Genomic DNA, 23,217 nt, shown 5'->3' with positions numbered 1-23,217 from the left:
CTGTGAAGTACCCAACAAAAACAGCAAGCCGTTTCGCCAACCAATAGCGTAAGTTCTGGTTTTGAACTGAACGCGCTAAGCGACGTCGGCTGCTCTCAGGCGCACGTAGTTGTCGCAAGTGTCAGCGGTAGCTCCGTATCGAGATGAATGAAAACGCTCTTGATGTTAGTTCACTATCAAAACTAGTATCATTAGGTGTCTTTGGGTGTATATAAGCTGAATTTACTGGTTCCACTATCTCAGAGTTATTTTTCATCAGTTTCTTTCAACAACATCTTTAGCGGCTCTATAATTAAATGAAATTATCTGGTCTCTTTGCCTGGAACACACAAGAATCTTGAGTCCGTCATCAGATTTTCGTCATGGATGTATAACTATTGTAACATGAGACTTAGAAACAATACAATATTTTGCAATTACGAAGTTTTTCTATACCATGTGCGTGAATTTGGTCAGAAGAAACGTCGGGTCTCGTTGCGTGCTGCATAAGGAATTTATTTTTGTGGATTACACGCGAAAAAGAAATTAGTTTGACAAATAATGCCTAGCCTGAATTCTGTAGGGAAAATATAATGTTTCACAGTGGACTGGTTTTCTTTAAAGTGTATTAACATGAAATAGTCTAAAAACCTGTTCGTACGCGCTCAACGTTCGATGTTCTGGTTTTCTATGCGCATTTGCGCACTTAAAGGTACCACGACAAAATCAATACTGCCAAGAAAGTTGTTTCAGCAACTATATACACTATGCAAACAATTTAGCTAAAGTAAGTTTGTGCGGTGAGTGTGCAGAATTTTTTATTCACAGAATTCCTTTCACATAGAAAACGCAAGTAGTACCAGTTCTTTCTTTTTCGCGCTGTAATTCACGCCACATTCTACAGAAATTGTGTAGAGCAGAGTACTCCTTGCTTATTTTTTTACTCGGCTTAGATATTTAAACAGCGAAAGTTCACAGCAATTAACTAACCGCAATTCGGCATGCAATCAAGGATTCAGCCGGGACGAATACGGGCTAGCCTGCTATTTGTTACCCGTGTCAAACTTTCGACGCAACCTCGAAAACTTTCGCCCATTAAAATCACTACAGCGCCTGGCAGCTTTCCACAGGCTTTTTCATGCAAGTAAGAAGCGTTTTCCGACCACAAAACAGGCGAAGTGATGTCACTACAGCAGGCCGTATATCAGAAACTTGACTTGCTCGGCTCCCAGAAACCCTCATACGTGTAGCAACAAGCGACCGCAAGCCAAACACGCCTTTGACATTTGTGCGCGCAGTACTGCATCGGCGGTTCGATACCCCTGCTCCCGAGATGTTGGAGTTATAGAACACGTTACCGGTCCGATGGTAAAGCGGAAAAAGCCTGGATCATGCTCTGCACAGGAAGAAAAGCGCCCCGAAGACTCGTAAGCGTCGATCTCCTCGTTAAGCCTACTTCGGGATTTCGTGTCGTCGCCATATTTTTCTGCGCTTATTTTTCCAGTGTTTTTTCTCCGTCGTCGTTGTGCAGATTCGCGCACGGAAATGTCACGCACTGTCTCGCTCATGCCAACCGCGCAGGAGCGTGCCAGGTTCAAACCAAAGCGCCCCCGATCGCTGTCGAAATAAATGCGGAGAGTCTCCTCGTCCCGGAGGGTACCGAAGTTTAAAAACCTTTTCGTGTTGGTAGCCATCTTACTTCCGACAGTATTTTCTGCAATTTATAATTTAGATTTCAGGTTCTTAATTGCCATTGTGCTCTTACTGGTCATATTTATCGCGTGGAATTTACTCGTCTTGCGTTTGTGCGTCTTCGCAGATCAACGGAGGCTGGGAAGGAAGCCGGAGATGCATCGGCTCCTAACCGCGCCGAAGTCCAGCCTGCTGCTGTTCAGCAGCTCGCTCGCACTCGTTCCCAGAACGCCCCACGTCTCGGCTCGCCCAGCGGACTGAACAGTGCAGCGGCTGGTGACGATGGTGTGTCCGAGAAACAAGAGGCGAAAAGTGCAGTGCCTGTGCAGCGTTCAAGCTTGCGCGTTACGAAGCGACCGCGCAAAGACGCCAGCCCGCCGCCCAGTTCGTCCAACCCGCCCGCCACCAATGCGGCTGCAAACAAGAAATCCACTGGTCAGTGCCTTTTCCCGCGGTGCCCAGTTTCGGTAGTGCCTTTCGTCTTGCGGTGTCCGGTGATGTCGGAAGCAGTGTTTTATGTGGCGGCAAAGTGTCTGTGATGCTGCCGGCGATATGGGCGCGCTACTGCCGTTGTCTTTCACGTTTGATTGATAGCTTGGCTGATCGGGCGTGCCAGCCTTCCTGCTGTCGTTTGTGTATCCGATAGCATTGCCCTGGAGGGTGAACATGCGAGCAGCGCCTGTCGACTCCACAACGACGTTTGGTTTTACTGACAGTGAACTCACACGTGCTTGAAGCCGAGCGTAAAAGTGTGTGTGTATGTGTTGTGATTGTCTACGACGTAACATTGTTCTGATCATATGTCTAGCTGGCCGCCAGTTCTTCTCTTTGTTGCTTAAAGTGCCCCGATTATATCATTGTGTACGAAATGTCATTACACTTTCACAAGACGCCGCACTAGTTTCTCCCTTACTGCCCCTCTCTCTAAAAGGAAAAAAAGTAAGAATAATCATGTGAACAGCGTGCACACATTGAAGCTGTTGATGCCAGTAGTTGAAATTAAGAGCATGAGCCTCATGTTATTACTCCTCAACATTATGTATTGCACATCCTTCGACTTGCACTACACATTTCATCCCCGCTTAATGTTACAAGGAATTTCTTCCATTGCATATGTGGCCCTCATTAAGCAAGTTGAGATAAATAAAATGTTTAGTGGGAGTTGGCAAAGTTAGCCTAATTATGCTCCTAGCATGCTGCTCCACACACTAAGGTTTAAAGAAATAACCAAGGGACAACCGAAATAGCAAGTCTTGTGTGCCCCGCAGCCTGGTGCTCGTAGAGGGCAGTAGCAAATGTCAGCGTTATGCAACAAAGAGTGACGTGGCTGAAAGCTTGGGAGAGTTGCCACACAGGTCACATACAAGAGTTTATGAGGGCAAATCGGAAAGTCTATGCCCCTATTTTTTTAAAACCAAATTATGGCTGTAAATGCAAAGTCAACATATCCAATACTAGCGGCGGACCTTTCTTGGACCGGCCCGTCCTTACCTGCTGGTAGCTCTGTGGCACGGCGCTGCTGTCAGTTCTTGAAGATGGCAGTTGTGCTTCACACATCCATGGCGTATGAGCAACAAAGTGTGATTTGTTTTCTAAACGACCATCGAAAGCCACAGGGACATGCAGCCCACATATAGGGAAAGGTGTCTCACTTTGAGAAGTGTGAGGTGAGGGTGTTGTGAGGTCGCAAGAGGCTGTGAAAAAAGGCTCGTGGTTCCGTGGTCAGCCGGACGAATTCTACCACAGTACTGTGGTACCACAGTACCACGGCATCTGAAATTTAGTGCTGCGATGGGACAAACGCCTGAACCAGTGTGGGACTATGTGGCAAAATAGTGTAAGGCACGTAGAATGGTATGCATATATGTAATTACCTGTATGTACCTTATTTTGGCTAATAAAAAATAGGGGTAGAGATTTTCTGATTCGCCTTCGTACAAGGCCACGTTTGATGTGCAAGCTCAAGAGGTTGACTCCTGCTGTAGAGGTCGGCTAAACTTATTGCCTGAACTTTTTTGCCCAAAGAAAACCTATTGAATTTCACAAATTGTCTTTTGTGAGGTTACAACATCCAATATTAGTTTCATGTCATTTATAACCATAGGGTGAAATTTGTAGGCTTGTTGTGGGCTTCTTACAGAACAGTTTAAATGGACATCTGGTGCAGAACGATGCCCATATATCTGCATATTTTCTTGCTTTGCATTCTTTTATTTGGAAGGTGATTGCACTTTTGGCAGTCTATAAAAGAATTGGTATTGCACATATGACTAGTGCAAATTGTCCACCTGAAATATTGTATTGGCAAGAGTTTCTTAGAATGGGGGGGGTTCAACTTTGTTGGAAACCCTTCACTGTGCAAAGCATATTATTAAAAATTAGAGATGGTGACATGCCATGTTTTTGCTAACCAGTTGCACGTGATATCAAACTCCAGCTTGCTCTCACTTAAGCATCTCATTCCAATGCAGGAATTAAAAATTATGTCACTATATTGTGACGACCAGTTCGAAAAAGTTGATGAACAAAGTATTACTATAGCAAAGGCAATAAGTTAGTAGTGCAAAGTAGTGTAGATGCAGAAGACATCTTATGTGTTGAACAGGTCTGCAGTGAACAGGTTGAACTCTCAGTGAAGGCATGCCCTCATAACTGCCAGCCACTGTACCTCCGTGAGGCTGCAAATAGCTCGAACTTCAAGCTTTCCTTGTTACCGAAATAAGGCATTAATCACAAAAATAAAATTATAAGCACATAATTTTGCATGTTTTCACTTGTCTATTATAGTAGAACGGTGTAAGCCTAATCCTTTATTGAACTGAAATAAAATGCATGCTTCGCTGCAACTATTTATTGTCAAGTTTCACTTCAGTTGGCAGTGAAGTTTCATGAGTAAAACGAGGTCAGCAGTGAAATGAACTGTGCCGCGAACTTTTGAAGAGCGAAAGCTCAGACTTCATACACTTTGTCCGTGTCTCTTGCACACCTCATCGCTCCTGCCGATGATAAGACTGCAAGAAGTCAAGACGCTCTGGAGGTATCAAGTACGACGCCATTTTGAAATGGTCACATGACGATGATTTTGTTTGCTTCTGTGATTGGCTGGCGGAGTAACAATCCTGCGTGGTCCGTATGACTTGGTTGCCAACTGCTGTTTCTTTAAGTTGTATCCTACTTTAGTTCTCCTTGATCGTTTCTCTCTTTATCAAAACCTCTGCCTCTATATTGTACACTTACCTATGCCTGTAACGACCGCGGCTCTATTGATCTCTTCCATACTCTTTTTTTTTTCCACCAGTGCTGTGAATGTGTCGTGTTTATCTTGACTGCTGACCAGTTAAACCTTCCATCCGTGAGCAGTGAACAGGGGAGCTGCTACAGGGGAGCTCCCATTGCGAGCATCATCACCTCCTCTCTGTCATGAGCATGCTCCTCCACAACAATTCTTTCCACCATTCTATGCTTTCTTGTATTTGACACAGGATAAGCTTTCTCCTCATTTGTTACTTAATAGACAGTGGAGTGCCCCTTTTTCATCCCTATTGTCCCATCAAATACTTAATACATTCTGCTTTCGGTGAGACGATCACTGTGCACTTTGCAACTGCTGCATTTAGCTGACCTACCCGCTGATCAACAAGTACAAAGGACATTTGGACACTGAACATGGTGCTCGCTGTCATGTCATAACAGCGATCTGTGAAATGCGCAGGAGAGAAGGTGACAGAATTTAACTATATGTGGCATTACTTAAGTCATTCTAGGGATATTAATCACCGATGAGATTTCTCCACTTTTGCTTTCGCCTTTGCCAGAGGTACTGTTCACTCACAATATGAAACAAAATTCTGGTTTATAGTTATTGTATATAAAAGTGCATATCAGTATACGTGAAAAGTTTGGGGATTTCGGAATGTTCAAGGAATGAGCAGATGGTCGTTTTAGAGTACTAACTGTAAGCTTCCTAGTATGAGTACAAGAATAGATATAGGCTCAGAAGTTAATGGTTGTCTATTATCTAGTAGATGAACAGGTTTATTTTTAATGTTTAGAAAGTCTTGAATGGCTGCTTTAGTGGAAGAGGTTCTTTGTGCCCTCGGTCAAACTACTGGTCTTGCTGCTCTCGACAGCTTGTTATAAAATTGTTGTTCTGTTCAATCGTGCTTGTGTGCTGTTTGATTCCACACTTTTTAAAGAAGACATTAACATTGAATTGAGTCGTATACTGACAGCCTGCATCCAAAGCTAAAGGGTACCTGCGTTTGTGTGCAGATTCCTTTTCTCTGCTCCTCTGTCTTGAGACATGATGGGGTGAGCACCTATATTTGAGGGTTGCTTAGGTTTGACAGAATTTCGAGAGAAGGTTCTCTACACTATCTTTCAGTGTCAAAGCAAGGTGGGGCTGATGCTGGCAAGACACGCCGCCCGTGGGAGCTGTGGAGTATCGAGGACAAGAATGCCTTCTTTGAAGCTGTTTGTGAGGTATGTGTACATGTCTTTATCTTTTAATTGTGACTGAGCTGTTTGCAAAGTTGTGTAGTGATGTTCATATTGAAGGGCTTGTCATTTGTTTTAGGGCTTGCCTAAGTTCTTGCATGGTGTGTAATTAAGAAGACACTAAAGAAAAAAAATTATTTAAGCTACGTTAGTAAATTACCCTTCTGCAAAGGTACTCTTCCTGTGAGAAGAGGCTTTGTGAGCCATAAGATACACAAAAACGAAAGAATGTGTGGCAATCCCACCTTCAAGTTCCCACATCAGCTCGTCAGGAAGTCATGGTTGTTGAGGGCGTCTTCCCAAGTCTAGCTAATTTTTCCTTGGTAAAGATTCATTGCATTATACTTTTAACCTCGATATAACAAAGTAGGTAAAATCGGCAATTTGCATCGTTATATCAAAATTTCGTTGTATTGAAATTCAACCATTTATGTTAATAAGTACACTCGCCGATAGATTTTTCTTATACGAAAAGAGGCCACAGAATTTTCTGAGATATCGGGCAATCGAAAAGAGCAATTTTGAATGAGAAAACAATTCATTTTGATCAATTTGGCCGTCAGTTTCATGCCACGTGGACGATATCTCCACATAGGTGGTACGAATTAAGCGAAGCCGGCCACGCTTTCGCGTGCACTCTGCCCCCGCCGCTGATAGCGTCGCCCACACTGGGACGACGACGCTATCATGAAAAGCACAGTGGGGAGTGAATGATTTGTCTGCCTCTTGCTCCAATGAGTCGCCGAAACTCGAGATTACGCAACATTTAATGCTAAATGTTCGGGAAGACAGCTTACCTGATGCCACTCTCATTCTTTGCACACGCGACAGATTACCTCTAAAGCAGGGCAAGCGAGCTCATGCGCAGCCTTGGCTGCCCAGACCCGCACCAGCAATCCCAAAGCATGCCATTTGCCCCCGCCCCTCCCGTGCACTTGATTGCTTGATCGCGTTACCACCAGTCAGTCGAGTCGCTCCCCTCCCCCTCTTTCCCTTTGCTTGCACGGGGAGGCGGCACTTGTGCGTGAAGCCACCATCCTTCTTTCTCGCCCTCGCACACTTTCTCTAGCACCTAAAGCACAAAGTGCGCAGGGCCTGACGGGATCTTATCGCACTTGGACTTTACACAGAACACCATGGGCCTCCTCCACTTCGGGGGTAGCTCTTGTTAGGCCAAGCGATATGAGAGGGGCTGTTTGCAAGCAGCTGCTTATAATTCAATCATTTGATCATCTGCGTCCGTGGAAGTTTCCATTTATTGTCTCTGCATTCTTTTGCTGCGAAAGCGAAATTTTGTTATATTGAAATCTCATGCAAACACACTTCGTTATATCGAGATTCTGATTACGTGATGTTTTTTAGACAAAAGGTTATGAAAAGTTATATACTTCGTTATATCGATAATTTCATTATATTGATGTTTGTTATGTCGAGGCATAATTGTTTTATGAAGGAGCCAAAGAGTGAACTTAGTTTTCAAAACCTTTTACCGAGCCACAACAGCCTAAACATAAAAAATATATACTTTGACATTCCTGGCAATTCACTGATGTACCACTTTGTCGCTACATTAAAAAGTGGTACTTTGAACGTTATCTTCTCTTGTGGTAATCGGCCTATACTGCGAAATTAATGAAAATTGCTTGAAAGAGTACTTATACTGCGAAATTAATGAAAATTGCTTGAAAGAGTACTTTTATTAGTTTAAACTGATTTAGTGTTTCCCTTTAGTGTCCCTTTAAATATTCAAGCAACTTGCTCTCAAACCTGCCTAATAGAATTGTGTCACTGGACCCACCAAGCAGAGATTCTGTGTTCACCTCCCCTTGCTTCTGAAACAGATCCATTTCTTTTCTCTTTTTCTTACAGTTTGGGAAAGATTTTGAGAGTATTCAGTCATATATCGCTCAGCGGAGCAAGAAGAAAGGTGTGCCCGCACACTGCATCAAGAACAAGGATCAAGTACGACACTTCTATTACAGGACATGGCACAAAATAGCGAAGGTCATGGATATTGGAGAAGGCCGGGAAGGTACTTCGCTCATAGATTGCTTGTGACATATCGATGCGTTTGTGCATTTATGCGTGTTTGCATGCCTATGAATATGTGACATGGGTAGGGAAAGTTTGAGTGAGGCATTCACGTTCTATAACTTTATTCTTTTTTTTTTTTCTTTTGCTTGTGTCTGTAAGTACAGACTTACAAAGCGTTGTGTATTCATATTAGCATTTTGCTGTGTATTAAGTTGTCATGTACATTGATTTAGGGCATGACTGTGACCTCTAGTTACCGTATTTTTATAGTCTGTGAGGTCTAAAATGGTCTTGGTAATAAAGGACACAGCACACAGTAGCAACCATACAGAAAAGGGCATTTATATCACCTTATATACCTTCAACACCTTCTATACAACAATTGGAATGTGCTGATGGAGATAAGCTAAGAACTTGAAGAAGTTTGGCCCAGCACTCAAGGATGCAGAGTGAATAAGGTTTAGCCATGCCAGTCACCGGCTTCTGTAATTTGTAGGTGCAATCTTGTGAATGGAGGCACATTTGAGCAGTCATGTTCACCTGTGACTGTGCTGTTCAAGAGCAAAAGGCGAGCCATCCGCAAGTTAGTCCTGTAGAGCGCGCTGATGTACATGCGGGGAACCTGTGTGAGATGCCAATCCCGCAGTTGTAAAGGAGAAAACACATTCCTCTTGTGCCTGAGTTATCTCACCGTCAGGTGGTGATCGCATTGCCGCTGAGAACTGCCAACCCTTAATTCTCACCATCGCGTGTCATGTAAAGGAAGTTTAATGTCAGATGCGAGAGTCGTGTAGTGAAAACTGTTTCCACAAGTCATGCACAAATATTGTGAGCAAACATTGTTGTCAGGTGCTTAAGCAATGAAATGTCACCAGTCTTGTAAATCAAATCGAAGACCATCAGGTAGCTGGAACATAAATGCATTTTAGATGCGGTGGAAATTCAACTAGGCACTTTGAGAAGTTGGTTCTTTTCATGTAAACTATATGACTTATGAAAACTTGATGAAAACGTATGTTTCGAATGTTGCAAGGAGAGAAATTGATGTATGGAAATAGAACTTGTCACAGAATGTTTGCAGTTTTTTTCTGCTTAGAAGTCATATTCTCCTTTAAATCATAATTCTTTTTACTTCTTGTTTTACTAGATGTGAAGAAACAGACACAGGAACTCTACGGGCTCATCAACTATGCTGAACTGCGGAAAAAATACAGCGCATGTATGTATAGTGTATAAGCAAAATGTTGACGTTGCAACTTTTACTTTCTCCAGCTAAAACATATCATTCTGTAGGCTAGTGTATTGAACCATGACTGTTAATAAAATGTCTTTTTTTCTTTAAAGATTTTACATAATATTTTGCACTTCATTAGGTTTTCATACTTGAGCTGTCAGTAAAATGTTTTGAATGTATAGCTTTGAGTATCAGGCAGACCATATGAAGCTGAGGCACTTTATGTAGAAATATATATTTTGTGAGCTACTAATGTGTTAATTACCAGTTCTGAAAGCATCAGTTTTGGTTACTGGCAAAATTTTGTTCATTTTGCAGTGCACAGTCATTTTTGCAAATTTACATATGAACATGCGTGGATGTCTTCTTTTTTTCTTTTTGCAAGATGTTTCTTTTCTTTTTTTCATGTTCCTTTAATGAGTATCTCTGTGCTTTTACCTCTACGCAGGTATTAATCAGAAAAGTGGACAGCTTCTCACTGAATTAGTTTTAACTGGGTAAGTAAAAGTGAGCGCTGTTTCTTTGGAGGAAGGAGATAACATATTTTCTAGTCCTTGTGAGTGTTTATTGAAGAAAAAAAAAGTTACTTGATTCTGCCTAAACAAACATACTAGGTGTCAGAAATATTCTGGCTGTGAAAAGGCACCTTGAGAAAGGCTGTTAATAAATTCAGGGTCAACTTATAATAGTTGACACTTATCAGCACAGTGGAGCAATAAAATGCCTCTGTCGTTGGGGTATAAGTGGAACCAGGTCACAGTAGCTGGTGAAAATACTGTCGCCGACTAATAATTTGGACTTGATGGGGACTGCCAAGCTGTCCAAATAATTGAGAGTTCGAAATACTGAATTTGCCCCAAAATAAGTCGCGTTAATCCACAAGTGGCCAAAAAAGGTGTGCCGTATTCTCGGATCGTCACTTTCGGAGATACCTTCAAGTTTTCATGACTATAGTGCTAGATGCATTGGCATCTAGGAACGACGGCATTCTTGGCATCGCGCCAAGCACTCTATCTTATCACTGCGCATAAACACTGCTGTCTGTCGACGCGTCTGGCACTAGTCACGCAAAATATCACGACTATGAAAGCATTCTTCGAAAGTGATCATTCATGAATATGACCCAGGTTTGTCAATGTGTGTTGTGGTGCACAAATACGCTTGCCCTTGGCCTTGACATTCCACTGGCTGTGGTTTTCTATCAGTACTTTTTATGCTATCCCCCTGTCACGCTTTTTGTGCTTCGTCAGGGGTCAGAGCAACACTCCATACGCATTAACAATGGGATCAGCTGGCCATGAACAGTAGATGATAAGAGTGGCGTAGGCTCCATTTACATGGACCGGACATGAGCAAGTCGATTTGTAAATTGGGCTGACTGAGCCTGATGTGACCATGTTTATGTGGACTCGCTTCTGACAAGTCTGAACAATGACGGTATGCTGCATTGAGTCGAGACATTAATGCACCCGAACTGCGCTTCAAGTTCTCGCAGCTGCCTGCAACTGATCTATTCAATCGGTCTTATCGTTACAGTTAGGTTAAGGTTGCACTGTGCAGTGCTTGTCAGTGCATAAATCGCGATGTCACAGTGGTTCCGCGCAAGTCTTAGCGCTGGCTGGCCCAGCCCGTCTGCATTTTCATGCATGCTGCAAGCGAATTAGGCTGAGTGAACCTACTCTATGCAGCTGGGCTGACTCAGTCAACGCTCGTTAAACCTGACCGGCAAGCATTTACACGAACTCCACAGGCCGATTCCAGCCTGATGAGCTAGCTCGACCCAGTTCTGCCAAGTTCATGTAAACACACTGACAGAACAAGACAGAAGGTGTCACTACAGATAGACGAAAGTATAGTCAATGCATGCAACGAATTCTTGGCGACTACTAGATTGACTAGTTTCTGTTTTGCGGAGTACCGATGCCGTCTCAAAGTGAAAATATAGCTATTTCTGCTATATTGACATATGGCCAGGCAGTCTGTTTGAATTATCGTATGTGTTGTAAGGGCTGCAAAATTTAGGTCATCATTATACATAAGTCGATGGGGCTAGTGGCAATGCCACGTGTCTGTCCAAATAATCAAGCGTGTCTGAATAATTGGTTGACTGTACGGGAAAACAGAAATGCAGTACGTTTTATGTCTTTGTTCCAGCGTTTTGACTGGTTGAAATGTTATAACCAGAGCTTAAAATGTGCTGTTTTCTTTTTTCTGCTGTGTATCTTTATGTGTTAAGCAAGAAAGGGGGGGGGGGCAGAAGAGAGGAGGGGAAATTTGAACCACTGTCTTGCCTGTCCAAAGCAGGATGCAGCCCTACTGTCGACTCTTATAGCACCAAACTGCAGGGCAGGTTTCAGCAATGCGTATAATGGCATTAATGATTGCAGAGGCTCTGCTTTTGGCCACATAACAGTATAGCCACTGGCTGCACTAGATGGCTTCTTTCTTTCCTTTTTCTTCTTCGTTTTTTTTCCTTTTTGTCATTTTCAAGCGAAGCTTGTATTGGCTCACAAGTGTCGTCGTCGTGGTCACGCATAAAAAAAACCAGTTGCTCCCAGAGCAGAGCAGCTGCGGAAAAGCGCGGTTTGATGAGTTGACAGCTGCGCTGGTTCCGGAATGTGAGTCATTAGCAAAGGATTCCAGCTGCATAGGCACGCGCACGAACAATCAAAGCCGTCTTGCTTCCGCTGGGGAGGGAAAAAGCAGGAAAGGGTTTCGTGCACGCTGTGCTGGCTTCATTTCCATTTGGTTTAGTCTTGGGAAACTTATGGGATGGCCACGCATTGTGCGCTCCCCCGAGGAATGGGCAGCGTTTGACGAGCAGCGGTGAGAACTCGCCCATGAAAGGGCTTGCCGTCAGTGCGCCGATCCAGCCTTTAGAGCCGCCCGAGCCTAGGCAATCCGACAGCAATGATAATAAGATCCTGAGCTGAGGGAGCGGGAGGCCGAAGCAATCTGGCACGGTTACCTGTGGGTTAGTTAACCGTGATGAATGTCAGGTGCACGCAGGACAAGCTTCGCTTACCCCCATTTTTCAGTAGGGGAAGGGTTGATCTTCTTTTTTTTTTTAAGCAACTTGACCTACAGTACCCGTGTACAAAGAGCATGGAGGCCTTTCTCATGTAGAAATTGCAGTAGTGCCTCGGCGAACGTATCGTCGATGAGCAAACACCTATAACTGTCTCTTTGATCTGTTGCTTGGCAGGTCTTAAAGATATCTCTCAAGTAGTCCTTGTTCTTGGCCAGATCCACAGGAGGTTGTGAATGTTTGCTGCAAGTGATGGAACAGAAGCTGATAAGCGCGTTACTGTCACAGGTTTTCCTTCATTTGTGACTCTTTCTGTCTGGAGAATTTGTGCGGAGTTTCTTTATGGATGCATCTTACATACGAATGTATGCTGGCTTTCTATTTTTGGACACACCACTTTTCTTGCATTGAAGAGCCCTGAAGGCCATCCCATAGCGCCAACCAGCTTAATTTTATCACGCAGTTCAACCATGGTGAAAATTCGGGGCAAACGGATTCGCATCAAGACTCCAGTGTGCCGAGCTCTCAAGAAAATCAACAATGTTGGTGAGGCACAACTTTTTCTTAACACTGGTAGTTTTACTGTGGTGTGTGTGGACGCGTAGCAGCCACAGTCTTTTCAGTTTGCATTCGCTCAGGTTTAAATTTAACTGGTTTTCTTTTCATCCCTTTATTTCTTTCTTTTTTTTTGCACATTTCTTGTTGCTGTTTAGTAGCTGTGAGAAAACAAAACCTTGAAGGAGCTTTTAAGCTTTATCAGCACCCTCTTTGACATTGGTGACATAAAAAAAATGCAAAGCATCAAAACTTGTTAGATAACATTTCGCTGACCTATCATTATGAAGTTATCTGTGTAATGATTAATCTTTTCTGTATGATTGGATGAGACACTCATTATGGCAAAAGACACGAATATGCATCTTCGTGAAACTTAACACAGTGAACTAGAGATTAGTCTGACATATCGTTGCTTCTAATTGCGCTACTTTGCACCAGATGGCCAAATTAAAAGTAATCATTTCTATCTCATAGTGTTTAGAGGATCACTTCCTTGCAGTATATGCCAAGATTATCGAAATGTCTGAATTCTTATTTAGCTTTGGCCTTTTCTTGATATATTTTCACTTTTGAGTAAGTATATTGCTGTCCTTGATCAAAAGATATTTTGTAAAGTGCATATTTGGCTTTATTTGCTGCACACGAAAGGAACCTGGGTCATCAAATTTAATATAAAGCTCTCCACTATGACATCTCTTGTAATGCAGCTGTTGCTTTGGGACAGCAGGGTGTTATAGTTCAGTATCTGTTACAATGCACACCGCCAACAGTTACATATTCTGGTATTGAAGAGTACTGTAGTGATTTTGCATTATGGATAAGCTCTTGTTGCAGAGACATAAAAGGTGCAGGGGTTAGCTTAGCTGCCAAACAGGAAGGCAACTTGGCATCTTGGCAGTGAAAGGAAGGTTACGTTTCGCTTTCAGCTGCTGGCATGCATACTGTATACACGCACATGGATGCATACTCTTTGTTAACAGTATACGGGCTACATTGCCTGAGAACATCAATCTGACCGCATGCTGCTCAAGAGAGTTTCTGTGGTATGCCATAAGTTCCAATGCCCTGGGGAGTGAAAATAACTCTCTTACTCACCGTCGCAAGCCTGGAGTGATGCACTGTTGGTTTGAGCTGAGCTGAATTGTTGTTTAGACTCCATTATGGGGGGACTCAGATTTGTGTGTCTATATGTGATATAAAACGAGAAGGGGTTTAACTGAGGAGCCCGATTTTTTATTAATCATATCAAAGACGCCAACAAGCAAAGACGCCAAGGACAACACAGGAGAAATTACTTGAACTTACTAATTGAAGTAAAGAAATTATAAATTAATGGAACTGAAAGTGGACGGAAAAACAACTTGCCACAGGTGGGGAAAGATCCCACATCTTTTGCACTACGCGTGCAATGCTCTACCAATTGAGCTACTGCGGTGCTGTCTTCCTGTCCACTTTCTGGGCTATTTATGTGTTATTACTACAACTAACCCTGGGAGTGTTAGCCAGCGCCACCACTCACAAACCTTCGCGGCGGATGTGGAACATTCTTTCTGCCTTCAGGTAGCACGTGAGGGTTTACTGACCAGTTGCCTTCACCCTAAAAAGATCACGTACTTGTGATGCCTGCGGCAAAAAGGATGTTCCACATCCGCCGCCAAGGTTTGTGAGTGGTAGCGCTGGCTAACACTCCCAGGGTTAGTTGTAGTAATAACACATAAATAGCCCATGAACTGTATGGGAAAACGGCGCCACGGTAGCTTAATTGGTAGAGCATCGCACGCGTAATGAAAAAGACGTGGGATCATTCCCCACCTGTGGCAAGTTGTTTTTTCACGCACTTTCAGTTGCATTAATTTATAGTTTCTTTATTTCAATTAGTAAGTACAAGTAATTTCCCCTGTGTTGTCCTTGGTGTCTTTGTTTGTTGGCTTCTTATGATATGTTACATAAATGACACAGGTCCTAAATCTTGTGTGTTTTCCAGACACGAAGGATGAGCCACCCAAGCTTCCAGCTGATGTGTGGGTGGAGTTCCGGCCTCGCACCAATGCCGCTTGGGTGCAGGTACAGTCTCTGGCTCAGAATCCTCGGGTACGCACAAAGACCAGCCTACAGCGCCGGCTCTCCAACGTGCTCGAGCATTTGCAGGCGCGGTGGAAACCGCTTCGCCTACGACAGGTAATATGAGGCTTCACTTCTTGCAGTACTTGCAGAAGAAAAGTAGAATTCTAAGCAGTCCATTTGCTGGCCAAATTTAATCAAGTTGGCTGCTTCACTGTAGGAATAGGTTGCCCTAGCAAATCGAGATTATGCTCAATGTGCCATGGCAGAGAAATTTGCTAGTGCATAATGCAGTAAAGCAACCCTGCAAAAGCAGGTGGCTTGTTATGCAAGTGCACTGTTTTTGCTGCTAACAGCTGTACCAGAATGGCACTTCCTTTTTCCTCTGAATATTTGCTGAACATTCAAAAGCTTGTTGTTCCTCTACCGTGTCTCTCCAAGCCCGGCCGTATGCCACCCATGTCCTGTCTTGGAGGTAATCTCTGGCAGGGGCAGAGGTTGGGCAAGCTGAGATGGCTGGTGGCCGCATGTGTGCTGTCCTTGTGTGCACCTAAAGCAAAAGGTCGCGTAATTTAAAGTTTGAAGACGCATTGAATGGACAAGCTGCAGAACTGTTTGCTCCCCTCTGTGTGCCCTCTTCATCCGTGCAATCGCTGTGACAGCGTGTGTTCGGGGTCAAAGAGTGAGATCTGTTCATGTTTGCCTGCGTATGTACAGTCGAACCTACTTAAAGCGATACCAGTTTTAACAATATATCTGTTATAACAATGAAAAACTGCTGCACCGCCAACTTTTGTATATTTTCTATGGGGAAATAACCCGCTTACTACAATGTCGCCATGCCGCATCATCGGTTATAACGATGAAGTCTCGCTGCTGGGTGTCCGAGCCGAAAGGTAATGGAATGCTAAATCCTTGAAAAGAAAAAAAAAAAAAAAGTGAACTGTGGGTCGCTGCACGATCGCCCGCCACCCCAACTGCCGCCGCGTGCTTCTCACCATGAGGGATGTATGCCAGCCTCATGCGCATCTTTCCCATCGCCCTTCCAAACATGAATGGCCTGCACCCATAGCTCTGCACCGTACCACCCTCCGAAACATGAATGGACCACGCCAACTGCGCTGACAACGCTGCCAGTGCTGCAGCCAGTTGGTTCTTTATTCTATGGCTGCGGTGCTGCTCCCAGATTGCGTGCGCAGCCCTCACAGTTGGTTCTTTATTCTATGGCCCTCATTCTGCACAATTCTGCTAACGGATTAAGTCACTCATGCTTTTCTTTGTTCATTGCGTCGAAGTTGTTCCTGGCCACATTGTTTCTCAGCCTCGCTTGACTTGCTGCCGAAACGGAAGATGGCTGATCCACCCGCTGATCATCGGCAATTCACGACGTTGCCAGTATAAAGAAAAGGCACTGCTATAGATTTGGAAATTCAGTGCTTCTAACCGATGAGGCGATCATCGCAAACATGCTTGCATTGGATAGCGACAGTGACGGCCACGACGGCAGTGCTGATGTAATAGGGAAAGCTGCTTCAACATTGTCCCCGCAGGAGGTCCTGTAGATGATTCAGTCCTTTGTTGGCTTCTTTTCGCGAGGGACCTTCTGCTTCACTATGTGGAGCACCTGAATGCCTTGGAGAAGGATGTCAGCAAGCTTCGCGTAAAGCAAGCACGGCAGACGGACATGCTGTTTTCTTGTGCAAGCCAGTGGGAAGTAAGGGTGAGATGCTTTTGGCAATCTCGCTCCAGCGCTTCTTGTGGATTTCTCAAGCTGAGATGCTGCCACAGCAACCTTCTCGCATTTTTTAAAAGGCGCCTTTTGGGGCGACCAAAGCGATGCCTCGGCAGAGTTCGTATGTCATTTGTTGCCCGTGATCCTTCTTTGCAGTTGTTAAAGTAGTGCCATTCTTGAACGCCGACAGCTACAGTTTGTTGACAACATGCGATCGGAGCACGTAGGAAGCAGAGTTAAACAGTTAAACGAGTCAACACAATCAGAAGCCAGATGGAGGAATGTGGTGGGGAGGAGAACTGCCCTCGCGCCATTATAGTTTTCTCCGAACAGCTTTGCCATCCCCCATTATAATTTTTTTTCCATGCAACCCAGTTAGAACAATTATCGGTTATAACAATGGAATTTTCATGGCACTTGAATATTGTTGTAAGTAGGTTCGACCATACTTGCTGATTAGTAAGTGTATGTTTACTGCAATTTATAGGCCCTAAAAAACTACAAGTGCGGCGTCTTTCGGGTGAAGCTGCAAGTTTTTTTTATTAATGCTTTCCAATTTTCATACCTGATAAGTACATTAAAATCTCATTAATTCGAACCTGCCTAATTCGAACTTCCAGTTTACTCGAACTGGCACTGTGATCCTGTCACAATTATGTGTATTTCAGTGTGGAAAATCCCCTGATAATTCGAACGTGCAAGCGTTGATGATTGTTATATTCGAACAAACCACGCTGCCAACCATGGCCTCAGCAGCACACCAACTCACGCGGTGCCACTTCCAACCAGGCAGTTCGGGCATGCACGGGCTGCTGTTCCTGTTTCCCTTTGCAAGTACCATATTTTGGTGCTTATAAGCCATACCAAAATTTCAAAAAATTTAACAGTAATGTCAGTGTGCGGATTATATGTGAATTTTGCCTTGAGGTGCAGCTTCACAGCAGCAGAAATGTTACCTAAATGTGTGGCTTCATGGCAGCACACACCGCACTGCCGTGACGCTGTACTTTTGGAACTTGTCACTCATGTGTTAGCTCAGTGCACATGTGCCACCTAAAGCAACGCTGAGTGGAAGTCCTCTATTGAATGAGTCCTTTTAATTCAAACTCAGTTTCATTCGACTAAATTTTGGGCCCCTTCGAGTTTGAATTATCGTGATTTGATGGTGCGGCCCTCTAACGTGTGAAAAGCATATGGTAGAATTTCTACAACTTTGAAAATATGCAGCTGTACTCTCGTTGAGCTCCACTCACGCAGGTTTTGTGTGCTTGCTTGCTGCCCCAGAAGGAACAGGCAGTAGCCAGCCTGGCAGGCACAGACTGCAAGGCCCTGGCCTCGATGGAGCCCGAGGTGGCACAGGAGCTGCGAGTCTGGCCCAGCACCCCCATCTCGCCCGTCAGCATCTCAGCCATGGCCTCAAGCTTGGATGTGTCCTTCCAGTGCCACCGTAAGAAGGCTGCCACCATGGCGGACGGGCTCAAGTCACGCCCCACAAGGCCAACCAAGCAGTCACGAGCCATTAAAGCGGCAGCATCCCAGGCCGCCACAACCACCACAACTTCCTCCACAACAACTGGAAATGCAGCGCAAGATTCGACGACAGATGCTGTTGCATCTGTTGAGCCTGCTCAGCAAAACAGTATGTGGATTCAGATGACAGCTTAGTAGTAACTGCGAGAACCCTATCTTGAGCTGGACGTTTGAGCATGGGCATGGCATTATAGCATTATATAGCATGGGCATTATAGTATATCAGGTGGCCACAGCGCTATGCTGTCCCAACCATTCCTACCCGCAGTTGTATGTGAGCTAGCTTATTTGAGTGACAAGCTGTCATTGACAGCAATGTCCACATGCGCAAAGGCTTAAAAATAGTAAGCTTACACTGAATTTTGAACACATTGACTTTGGGGAAACACGGAACACTGAAAAGTTGGTGTGAAGGTCATGTCCATAAGTTTTGGTTTCATATCTTAATTGTCATTACAGTGTGTGCATCCCATTTTCACTGCATAAATGCTTACCTTGTGTATTTGTTTATGGCTAATAAACCTGAACCTTAGAAAGATTCTGGAAAGGGCTGGAGCAGCTTAAATGGAAACTATTTCTATCTCTTAAATGAAACTTATTTCTGCGAACCAGTTTCGGTAGTGAGGTGGTGAATGCATCACGATGTCACAATACATTGGCTTGCTCATTCTTGTGATAGCGGCAGGTGCTAGACGCAAACACAGCCTGAAGAAATCTACACAATGGTCTTTTAATTGTGGGGTCTCTCACCCGTGCTCTTGGGACAAAGGAACGGCAACACAGTAGTGCAAACAATCACAAGGGCATTTATTGCACCTTTCATAGATCAGTGCCTGCTAGCCGAGCTGCTATCCACAAAACATGCCGATAGGCGCGCGACATATCTAGAAGTCTGACTAACCGCGACCGGAAGCGAGCGAATATGTTCGCCCCATGCTGGATCCCAACGCCTGGTCCTTCGCGTGTATGGTCACGCGAATCGTGGCGCGTTCGAAGGCGGCCACGCGAGGCGGTCTCGCAGAAGCATCGGTCGCCGCGCACACGGAATGTCCACGCCGCGCGCCGACCCGCCGGGGAAGAGAGTCGCTCCACGCGCGGCACGGCACGTTCGTGCTGCTTGCTGTCTCGAACCCCAAGAGCGCAAGCGCCTTCCCTTTGGCGCCCAGGTAACCTCGCCTGTCGGCGGCGTTAGCAGCGCAACACTCGCGCCATCTCTCGCACTGCGCTTCAACCACATCGATCGGCGCAGGCGTCACGCAGGCCACGCAGCGAAGCGGGAGTACAGGAGACGCGCTATGCGGGAAAAACATCAGGGGACGCACGAGAGTCGCGCATCCCCACATAATGTACAACACCATTGTACATACAGCCTTATTGTTGTACAGTCAAATCTCGTTACTACAAACCCCACATTAACAAATTTTTTGAATTTACAAATATTTTAAAAATACCTGCCAGATTGCCTATATTTTCAATATAAAAATATTTCAGAACTATGAATTTCACTACAGCGCATATTTCAGAATAACACAAGTAGTTTATTTTCCCCTTTATAACCGAGGAACATCAGTATGACGAATTCGTCTAAAAGTAACTGCGCTGCAACTCTCACGTGAATTAGAAGCTGAAAGTGCAATAGCTATCACAACCACCATGTCACAGTAGCTATCATCATCACCATGTCGTGTGCCAACTGCTTCACCATACTTCCCCAAGAACTTCATGACAAACGTGTGGCAATGTTTGCGCGAGATCCAACAATGAATGGAGCACGAGGTCGCGGGATTGAATCCCGGCCATGGCGGCTGCATTTTGATGGGGGCGAAATGTGAAAACACCCGTGTACCTAGATTTAGGTGCACGTTAAAGAACCCCAGGTGGTCGAAATTTCCGGAGTCCTCCACTACGGCGTGCCTCATAATCAGAAAGTGGTTTTGGCACGTAAAACCCCATAATTAAAAAAAAAAACAATGAATGCAGCTAACGACAGCGCCAAGAAGAAGCGAAATCAGTTTTCGCTGCAGGACAAATTGGACGTATTGCAGGAAATCGATGCAGGGAAAAAGCAAATCGACATGAGCAGACAGCGTGGCATTGCCCCATCGACCGTCGCGACCATTTTAAAAAACCGAGACAAGATTGTCAAGCTTCACCGGGAATCACAACTCGCTCCTACGAGGAAACGGCTGCGACTGGGAAACTTTCAAAATGTGGACCAAGGTATTCTCAAGTGGTTCAAAGATGCCAGACTGCAAAGCGTTCCCATGTCTGGCCCAATTTTCCAAGAAAAAGCCAACGAATTTGCTGATGCACTTGAAATAACAAAGTTCGACACCAGTGCGAGTTGGCTTTTTTGTTTTTGCCAAAGGAACGAAATAACTTGGCATATAGTCTCGAGCGAGGAAAAGGCTGCTGACAGAGAAGACATGGATTCCTGGCACAATGATTGTTTTCTAGAAGTGGGCCTAATCACACTCTGAAGATGAAATTTTCAACGCAGATGAGACCGCATGTTTTTATCAGCTCCTGCCAGACCAGACGATGCACTTCAAAGTGCAGCAGTGCAAAGGAGAGAAGTCGCATCTTCGCGTGATAGTCCTGCTCTGCTGCAATGCTACAGGCACGAGGAAAATTAAACCGCTCGTCAATGGCAAGTACGCGAAGCCTTGCTGCATGAAAAACGTCATGTCGTTACCATACAACTACTGCACCAACAAACGAGCCTGGATAACCAGAGAACTCTTTTCTGAGTGGCTCATCAAACTCAACGACCAAATGAGGAGGGATGACCGAAGAATTCTACTGGTTGTCGACATCTGCTCTGCTTGCTGACATTGTGAATGTTCGCCTGACGCACATTTGCTTGAAGTTTCTGCCGCCAAACAACTCGTCCCTGCTGCAACCCCTAGACGAGGGCATTATAACGAGTGTGAAAGCAGAATTTTGGAAGCGTCTTGCACAGCGGTTGATTATCAACTTCTGCCTAAAGCAGCCGACTGCAATCAATATTCGTCAGGCAGCGGAAATGCTCACAGGAGCTTGGTGGAACTTTAAGGCGTCCACTATTAGCAACTGCTAGAGAAAAGCAGGGCTTGTCAAAGCACCTGTGCAGCTTGACCGACAACAACCCAGGAGACCTGTGTATGAGGTTGTGGAACAGCTGCCCACCGTCTCTTCCTTCGACAACTACATGAAGAGTGACAGCGCAGCACTAACGGCGGTGGACCTGACAACCGAAAAGATTGTTAACTGCGTTCGTGATGTCTCCAGTGACGATGACGACCTGAAGGAAGAAGACTGTGGGTCACCGAACCCATAAGATGAGATTGTATCGAACATTGATGTTTTAGTGAGCATGAACAAAGTCCGCACTTTCATTGCTCGGTGCAGTGATGTAACCAATGAGGTATTGTGCAAAATGGAAGATGTAGATGCACTCCAAATCGGTCGTGCGTGCTGCACGCGCCAGAAGAAAATCACAGATTTCTACAAATAAAGCAGCTTTGAAGTAAGTGAAACATTTTTATTTGAGAGTATGCTTGTCTGCACACGCATCTACTGCCAAGGTACATAATTTTCATTCCTCTTATAATCGCAAGTTTTTCATTATGATATTTCTATATAACGAACAATTTTCAGCGGTCCCATGTGATTCGTTATATCGAGATTTGACTGTACATCACTAAATTTTACTTTGTGTAACAATGTCACGATAATATTCACAAATTTTCAGTTTGCTAACAGAAAACCAGAAGGGTCAGGACTAAAGGCGCAATCATGCGCCTGACTGAGGCCCTGACTCCTGTTCAATCTGCGCTTTAATGATGATAATGTCGATGATGTCCAGTCCAGCATTGTTAGAGAACTCTTACTTCAAATTGGAATATCTTGTCACCCTTTTATGTCTGTGAAATTTTTGATAAAGTTTGTGCAACTTCGAAAACATGCATAAGTACTCCTTTAACAGTCAATAAGTTATCCTAACCTCACTGTCATCACAGGCAGTAGCAGTGGTGGTGAGACGGCATCACAAGGCAGCAGTGTTCCGTCCTCCCCACCACTACCTGCGGGACAGGTGGAAGAAAATCCAGAGGACGAGGCCGCGAAGTCGTTGACCCTGCTGCGCAGCATGCTGGAGCCTGATCCACCAGTGACAACGGCGAGCACTGTTCCGGGGACTCAGTGTTCAGCTACTTCAAATTCATGCCTCACCTCTTCACCACCGGTGACTCCAACCCCAATGCCAGCTGCCATTGAGTGTGTCCAGAACATCCTGGCAGACGGCAGTGCGGTGACGAGGGGCCTGACGCTGGGGCAGTTGCTGGGCAAGGCTGCCGAGGAGGCTCGTCAAGGCGGCGAGGAAGAGGAGGACGAAGGAGGAGAGGCTAGGAGAAAGAAGAAGCGAGAGGAAGAGGAGCAGGAGGAGAAGAGAAGCCAGCAGGAGCAGCAGGAAGAGGCCAAGAGGAAGGAAGAGGAAGAGCATGCCCGTGAGCGTAGCACTAAAGGATGGACAGCCCAGGAGGCTGGACTAATGACCATTGGCGAGCTCTATCTCATGGTAGGTGTCTGTGGCTGCAAGTTTGCTCGTTTGCACTGGGCTGGTGGTAGCACGAGCTACATAAGAATTCACCAGCTCACAGAAGCTTTACTAGTTTTCAGAGTCAAAAGTTGCTGTGCCATATCGCCACACAGTGGTGACAGTGCACAGTAGACCAGAAAGATGTATGTATTGGATTACCCTGTGGCCGGAATGTAATGCAACACTCAGTGTCATGACAGCAGTAATGAGCACAGTTGGAAGTAATTTAATCGATAGAGTAAAATTGCTCAAGTTCATCTGTGTTAGAGATTTGCAGTGCATTTGCGATCTGA

At 44.9% G+C, this 23,217-nt stretch overlaps 1 protein-coding gene across 2 annotated transcripts in view; it reads left to right on the top strand.

The window, feature by feature from the left end:
* Positions 1–1,012: 1,012 nt before the first annotated feature.
* crm (cramped chromatin regulator) overlaps positions 1,013–23,217 on the top strand; it is a 64,734-nt gene continuing 42,529 nt past the window's right edge. Inside the window, exons 1-10 of one of the 2 annotated variants that reach the window (XM_075689572.1) lie at positions 1,013–1,406; positions 1,799–2,106; positions 6,056–6,153; positions 8,038–8,200; positions 9,350–9,421; positions 9,885–9,933; positions 12,928–13,010; positions 15,007–15,200; positions 18,100–18,454; positions 22,347–22,903. In XM_075689572.1, coding sequence (XP_075545687.1) covers positions 1,345–1,406; positions 1,799–2,106; positions 6,056–6,153; positions 8,038–8,200; positions 9,350–9,421; positions 9,885–9,933; positions 12,928–13,010; positions 15,007–15,200; positions 18,100–18,454; positions 22,347–22,903 — 1,941 coding nt within the window. In that variant the 5' untranslated portion in view covers positions 1,013–1,344. Of the gene's footprint in view, positions 1,407–1,478; positions 1,662–1,798; positions 2,107–6,055; positions 6,154–8,037; positions 8,201–9,349; positions 9,422–9,884; positions 9,934–12,927; positions 13,011–15,006; positions 15,201–18,099; positions 18,455–22,346; positions 22,904–23,217 lie in introns of those variants that run through there. The other variant, XM_075689573.1, reaches the window with a different exon arrangement.

The sequence above is a fragment of the Dermacentor variabilis genome, chromosome 4, assembly GCF_050947875.1.
Source record: "Dermacentor variabilis isolate Ectoservices chromosome 4, ASM5094787v1, whole genome shotgun sequence".
Taxonomy (NCBI): domain Eukaryota; kingdom Metazoa; phylum Arthropoda; class Arachnida; order Ixodida; family Ixodidae; genus Dermacentor; species Dermacentor variabilis.
This window is presented reverse-complemented; position numbering and strand designations above follow the sequence as displayed.